General features: G+C 38.3%; 1 protein-coding gene across 1 annotated transcript; it reads left to right on the top strand.

The window, feature by feature from the left end:
• The first annotated feature begins 363 nt into the window (after positions 1-363).
• LOC108436078 (elastase-1-like) lies at positions 364-5,558 on the top strand. Its single transcript, XM_017712301.2, has 8 exons — positions 364-519; positions 631-737; positions 1,609-1,715; positions 2,286-2,414; positions 2,500-2,636; positions 2,842-2,987; positions 4,863-5,012; positions 5,365-5,558. The coding sequence occupies exons 1-8, from the start codon at positions 486-488 to the stop codon at positions 5,374-5,376; spliced, it is 822 nt and encodes a 273-aa protein (XP_017567790.1). The 5' UTR covers positions 364-485; the 3' UTR covers positions 5,377-5,558.
• Positions 5,559-7,794: the final 2,236 nt, after the last annotated feature.

Raw genomic sequence — 7,794 nt, 5'->3', positions numbered from 1 at the left:
TAAGTAAAGGGCTTAGCACTAAAAGCAATCTATGCCAAGAAAGGATGCATATTTTATGTAAATAAGCTTTTTGCCTTCTTTTCTGGCTAATTTCCTTTGTCAGTGCACTGCATCAACTGCTTTGAGTTTCATTGTAATATCAAGGATAAAGTGTTTATACCACAAAACACCTTGAATTTTCACATCTTGGAAAAACCTGCTCCAGCTCCCACAGCCTTGAGCCTGCACATTTGTTCAATATAAACCATTAACACTTTATTTTTGATTGTGCCAATTTGAATGGGATTACTTATCACACTCTATTTTTACACCCCAGTGTAAACAGCCACCAGTTCTGTTGTTTTTGTCAATACCATGAAAGCGATAATAAGGTGAAATTGGAACTGCATCAGACAACATCTGGACTTCTTTCCATCGACTACTTTCAACTGTCGGACCTATAAATACAAGATGAGTCTTGAAGAAAAGGATTGGACCAGTCCACAATGATGCATCTTGTGCTCCTCTTGTCCTGCATTGGTAAACAATATACAAATTCTGGTTATTTGATGGTTTTCATATTTGGTCTCACAGGTGCTCACAATTCCCTATCGTTGCTTGAATAAGTGAATTAATATCTTTTGGTTGTAGGGCTCATCTATGCCAGCGCTCCACCGGACCTCACGGTGAGCAATGAGAGATACACTGGAAAGGTTGTAGGTGGACAGAATGCTCATCCAAACATGTGGAGATATCAGGTAAGCCCATCACTGGACCAAGCAAACTAACCATCTGTGATGCTTAAAACATCTAAAAAAATTGTACTGTTTATTGCATCTGTTTTGATGATGCATTATATCTGATAGGTTGAGCCACTTTTAAAGCTGTTGTATACTCAGTAAACTCACACAAGTTGTATGTGCTAATGTACCAAGTTATAAAAAAAAAAAACACAGTGCTGCTATGTTGCCTGGCAACCATAGCCTAAAAATAAAAGTGCCACAAAGGGTTGTTTGGACTGATGCCACATAAAAAACACTTTTGGCTCCCTAGAGACCCAGTCTATGCTATGTTTGAAAAAGGGATGCATGAGTATGAAGAATCTTTTAAAGGTTTAAAGATCCTTCCCATAAGGGAAACCTTCTAGAATCTTTCTATCATGTGGAAAAAATTCTAGAACCATCCATTGAAATGTTCTTTAGGAAACCAAAAAGATCTTATCTAACATCACTTCAAAGAACCCTTTTTCGGCCCCTTCATTTTTAATGAAATTGTTTGCTTGATGGACGAATAGTTTTTTGCGAATATAAGGTTGTTTTTTAACATTTGGTGACATTCAACCTAGGTGGCTCCTATCTACCTAAATCATTATTTTGTATGCTCAAATGAAGAAAAAAAAAATTAATTTCTTAAAACAAATAAACTATTGTTTATTTTATGATTGAATTATGTACTGAAATAGATCAAGTGAAATGTATAAATAAAAAGAATGTACACTATGTAGTGTTATGAGGCACAAGCATAATTTCTGTTCTCTTCATTAATGATATTTTAATGTTTTTCTGCAAGGATTATGATTTGTGTGACATAACTTGTGTAACGTGCTTTAATTTGTGCTGTGTACTTCAGGCATCTCTGCAGTATGACAACTGGAATACAGGCCACTATGCCCACATTTGTGGGGGCAGCCTTGTTAGCCCACTCTATGTTATGACTGCAGCCCACTGTATCCTCAGGTGATGCTTTTCTCTTTTCTGTTTAATGATTAGTGGGTGCTAATTGTGGTGTGTGTGTGTGTGTGTGTGTGTGTGTGTGTGTGTGTGTGTGTGTGTGTGTGTGTGTGTGTGAGAGAGAGAGAGATTTCTGTGAATGTTATCTATTAACTACTCTTTTAAACATGGCATGCTGTAAATCAGAGGAACGCTTGTAAAACTTTGTATCTCCATTTTTGCGTTTTTCAGTTTTTGACATAATTTGAAAATGCCTGTTGCCCTTTACATTGTCTGTAAATTTGTTGATGACTGGACAAAAAGAAATGACCCAAAATGACTTTGGGTAAAAAAGTATGGTTCCATTGACTTTCCTTCTCCTGTAAAGTTACTATTTTAGAGATACAAGGTTTTTTTCTGACAACAGCGATATGTATAGTGTACAAGTATGTAAAATTGGGTGAAGGCCAGTGAAACTTTCTGATGGCCCAAATCAAACATCAGTTTGACAGTTTGTAGAAAACTTTAAGGTTGTATTGTACAAAAACAAAAATCTCTCTCTCCCTCTCCCTCTGTCCCTCTCTCTGTCTCCCTCAGTCTGGAGGCCAAGTTCTATCGTGTGGTTCTGGGGGAGTACAATCTCTATAAGTATGAAGGTACTGAGCAGACTCGTGCTGTGAGTAAGATCATTATTCATCCTGGCTGGACTGGAGATCTTACAATTGGGTACTTATATTTTGTTTATACGTATTTTTGAATGTTGTTTAAGAAGCATTCTTTTACATGTGGTATGTTTATTCATTGGCATCAGAAATGATATTGCTTTGCTGAGATTGGCTTCTGAAGTCTATGGCAATGGTTATATCACCCTTGCGGACCTTCCATACCCAGGGCAGACTTTACCCAATGGCTTTACCTGCTACATCACTGGATGGGGGCTTCTGGCCAGTGAGTATGAGAAGGTCTATCATACCTCACTTGTGAGAAATCAGTTTAACAGAGCTTTGCTGTACTCTGATGTGTGCTCCAGTGTTTTGTAATCTAAGACTATAACTAGAATTAATATTTTGTAACTTAAATTTCATTAAGTTTTGTACATGACTGGGCCGTGTTTGCATTTCTGGTATTCACCTTGAATTTAATGATCTTTTAGCTGGTGGTAGTGCCCCAGACATCCTGCAGGAGGCGCCGATACCTGTGGTGGAGCACTCTGTGTGTGCCTCTCCTGAATGGTGGGGCAGTGCAGCCAAGAAATCCATGATATGTGCTGGAGGAGATGGCAATACTTCTGGCTGCCAGGTACAGATACACTTTCATTAAATGTCAATGGAACACTAAATTTTCATTTCATCAGTGACATGGTTTCAAAATGCACCTCCAACATTATCCATTAACAGGCGTTCATGGTTGTGATGTCAAGTTATATTAACATACACTATATTGCCAAAAGTAATCACTCGTCTGTCTTCACACACATATGAACTTAAGTGACATCCCATTCTTAATCGATAGAGTTTATTATGATGTCGGCCCACCCTTTGCAGCTATAACAGCTTCAGCTCTTCTGGGACAGCTTTCCACAAGGTTTAGGAATGTGTTTATGGGAATTTTTGACCATTCTTCCAGAAGCACATTTGTGAGGTTAGACACTGATCTTGGACAAGAAGGCCTGGCTCACAGTCTCCACTCTAATTCATCCCAAAGGTGCTCCATCAGGTTGAGGTCAGGACTCTGTCCAGGCCAGTCAAGATCTTCCAGACCAAGCTCGCTCATCCGTGTCTTTATGGACCTTGTGCACTGGTATGCAGTCATGTTGGAACAGGAAGGGGCAGATGCCACACTGTTCCCACAGAGTTGGGAGCATGAAATTGTCCAAAATCTCTTGGTCTGCTGAAGCATTAAGAGTTCCTTTCACTGGAACTAAGGGGCCCAACTCCTGAAACACAACCCCACACCATAAGCCCCCCCTCCACCAAACTTTACACTTGGCACAATGCAGTCACACAAGTACTGTTCTCCTGGCAGCCGCCAAACCCAGACTCGTCCATCAGGTTGCCAGACGGAGAAGAGTCACTCCAGAGAACACATCTCCACTGCTCTAGAGTCCAGTGGTGGTGCTTTACACCACTGCATTCCATGCTTTGCGTTGTGCTTGGTGATGTAAGGCTTGGATGCAGCTGCTCAGCCATGGAAACCCATTCCATTAAGCTCTCTTTGCTGTTCTTGAGCTAATCTGAAGGCCACATGAAGTTTTGGACGTCTGTAGCGATTGACTCTCCAGAAAGTTGGTGACCTCTGCACACTATGCACTTCAGTATCCACTGACAACGCTCTGGCTTTTTACATGGCTGACCACTTCATGGCTGAGTTGCTGTCATTCCCAATCACTTCCACTTATTATAATACCACTGACAGTTGACTGTGAAATATTTAGTAGTGAGGAAATTTCATGACTTGACTTGCTGCACAGGTGGCGTCCTATCACGGTACCATGCTGGAATTCATTGAGCTCCTGAGAGCGACCCATTCTTTCACTAATGTTTATAGAAGCAGTCTGTAAGGCCTAGGTGCTTGGTTTTATGCACCTGTGGCCAAGGAAGTTCAATTCAATGATTTGGATGGGTGACTGAATACTTTTGGCAATACGGTGTATGACAACCCATATAAGCATGTTAACCTGCCCATTCATGTTCAAGTGATAAGGGGTGTTGTTACTGCTAACAGACTGTAGTAGAGTTATGGGATTAGAAAGAGGTGCTCTTCTTGTCTGTCAGGAAGCAGATGCATCAAAATTTGCGGTTGCGAAATGGCTGATCTGATTGGTCACGCCAGACGCCCACCTCAACATTTCTGCCGCGTCATTGGCTTTCACCTTGCTGTGGGGCGTGTGTTTGTTTAGTACATTTAAGAGGGGAGGTGGAACAATTCTCTCCAACTATTACCCACCCACCCCTCACACACTATTCTGTACTTCTTTGCTTCAAAGGAGAGAGTGAATTGGTGACCTCTGATTGGCAGAAGAATTGTCTAAACTGTTTTTGGTTTATGAACCTCACAAACCTTATTGGTGCATTTGAGTGGAAAAAATAAAACAAGAAAAATGTTCGATAGGGACCCTTTAAAAATGAATTTTCTGAATAATTCAATGTCTGATGGTCATCTGAACTTTTTCAGGGTGACTCCGGTGGACCTCTGAGCTGCTTCACTGATGGTTATTGGAGGGTGCACGGTGTGGTTAGCTATGGCCCTGCTGTTAATTGCAACATGTATACTAAACCAACAGTCTTCACTCGCGTGTCATTCTTCTTGGAGTGGCTGTATTCTGTAAGTTTTTTCTTTTTTTCTGGTGAATGTTTTACTGCTAAGAATTAAAAGACTTAAGTCTTTTTTGCTCATTTAAACACTTGAAATAAGCTGGTTCAAGATTAAGGATTGAGAACGAACTATGCATTACTGATGGTCAGATTGGCAAAATGTTTGGTAATGCAGCAGAGGCCCTCAAAACACATTACTTATGATCATAAGCAGTACAACATATATACAATTCTTATTTAGTTTCAGAGGAATGTTTGGCACCTTTATATTTCAAATCTACTTTCTGAGATGCTACTAGTGATTTAGTTTACTGCAGAATGTCAATGTCTTTCACATAATTCATTTTCTGTTTCTTTTACAGCAAATGGTTTGAAAGCCCAACATGTTTTGAATCAAAGACCCCAAAATCTGTTGACTCCTTAATGAGAGCATGATTCTTCACAAGGCCTCTGAATGAAATGTATCAAATTTAATTTCACAATATTTTGCAAATAGCATAAAGTGATGGTATCAGGCGATCATTACCTATATGCATTAATAAAGTTATTTAACCCATTCTTAGTCTTTTCTAGTACTTTGTGCTAAAATAATAATAATGGCTTACAAACCCAAAATAGATGCTTTTGTTGTTTTCAATTTCTTTACACCAAAGAAAACCGTGAAAAGTTTTGTAAACATTAACTGGAAGAGAGAGGACATTTTTAGAAAGGAAACTATTTATTTAATTGTGAGTTTTAAACTTTTCTTTAAGAGTATGAAGCACCATATAAATAACATACATTGCAGTTAACTGTCATGTCCCAAATTCCCCTGAGAAAAGTGCTCAAAACAACATAAAAACACTGAAAACAAACTGCTTGACAACATGGATGCTGTTATTTTGTGGGCATTATATCATTATTTTCAAAGGAAACGTTTTTTGTAAATGTGATGTGACTGAAGAACCTTTTAAAGTTGAAGGAACCTCCATAAAATGTAACAGTTCTATACTATGGCTGCCCAAAGTGTGGCCCATGAGAATGTTGGCTCACCAGAAAGTCTTTTTGGCCCTCAACCCACAAACATCACACTTTGGCTCCCTTAAGACAAAAAGCTTTGGCACCCGATTCTAAACTAGGTTTTAACTTTCTGAGAGCTTCATTTCACTGATGTCCGAACAAAATCTTTTTTGTCATTTTCCATTTTTTAGAAAATGCAGATTGTTCTTTACATTATGTGTACATTTCATGATGAGTGGACCAAAAGAAGAGAGTGCCCCAAAATGACTTGGAAAAATGTCTGGTTCCATTGACTTACATTAAAAGTTAGCATTTTGGAGATACAAGGTTTTGTTCCATCAACAGTGACATACAAATCAGGAACAGTTTAAGGCTCTGCATTTTAAGAGTGTGCTCTTATAAAAAAAAAAAAATCAAATAATGAAACACCATGAAATGAATGGTAATATGAGTTACAAGGTGATGGACCTTTTTCAGAAAAACTTCAGTCTTTCTTGTTTTGAAAAAATGGAGAACAAGTGGGAAACCGAACCGTTTTTACAAAGAACTGACTTGCTATCACACAGTCAGGCGCAGTGAAGTGTGTGTGGCTTGGTGACTTCCTCTGGCTTTTCTCAATAAACCAGTGTCCCAAGCAGATGCAGAGAAAGGTCAGATGTACGTTTAAGCTGATTATGTGGAGTTATGTCTTTTGTTAATATTTTTTTTTCTCAACATTAGCTTTGATTGGAATCCGTTTTCAGAGAGGTTTAAAATAAGATCAGCACCATTTGAAGCTGGTAAACAGTTTATTTTAGCAGATCTCCCTATTTTCTGTGTCTGTTTTCATCGGTGAGGCTCAACTTTCAACTAGCAGTCCTCTTACTGGATACACAAGTGCTTCTGCAGTTTTATACTGCTGCATGTTATTTTTTCGATTCAAAGTACAAGTTTTAGTGCAGGAATAGGTTTAGCCTAATAAACAAAGTTAAATGGAGGTGAAAACTGATCATAAACTATTTGTTTCCCCCAGGGCCATGATAAATGTAGGTCAGTTTCAATAAGTGTATAACGTGATGTTCAGTTTCACACACTAAGTTGTTACGCCACTGATGGTAGTACCTCTGACAAAATGGTTCAAATCTGAGCATTTGTTTATTAAAATTTGCTCACACTTGTAGTTCAACTTAGTTATAATTCATAATATATGTAGAAAGTTACAAATATTGCATTCTTTTTGTTTTATTTCAATCTTTGTGACTCATGAAGCCGTCATTATTTTAGCCAAAATTTAAGAGACCGTGGACTTCTTAGAGTTATTGCTTCTTCCATTGAGATATCCGTACATTTAGAGAATTTGCTAGATGCTCTTATCCAGAGTTTTTCCATAATTTTTAGATTTTACACAGGTAGGCGAAGGTCTTATCGATATAGTGTAGGATGCTTATCCAGGCGGAGGATTGAGCCCCAAACTACGGCACAGAAGTAAACAATATTTTGTTTCTGTAACACCACTGACAAAATATCTTGACAAATTTAATATCATAAAATTTTATGTGTGTGTGTGTGTGGGTGTGAATATATAAAACAGGACAGACCATTTTGTGAGTGTGAGTATATAAAACAGTTCAGACCATTTTAAAGCATTTTTAAAATTTTAACTGATACCTCAGTATTTGCTCTGACATCCTGCTTTTCATTCACTACAAATAAAACCTCAAAAGTAAAATTATCATAGCTTTTTTAGTCATCAGCTTTGTTTCTTCTTCTTTTCAGTTTATTTTAATGACTTCATGTGGGACACCACTTACTGC

Source organism: Pygocentrus nattereri, chromosome 3, assembly GCF_015220715.1.
Source record: "Pygocentrus nattereri isolate fPygNat1 chromosome 3, fPygNat1.pri, whole genome shotgun sequence".
Lineage (NCBI taxonomy): Eukaryota > Metazoa > Chordata > Actinopteri > Characiformes > Serrasalmidae > Pygocentrus > Pygocentrus nattereri.
Note: the sequence above shows the minus strand (reverse complement) of the source record. Positions and strands in the feature narration are given on the sequence as shown.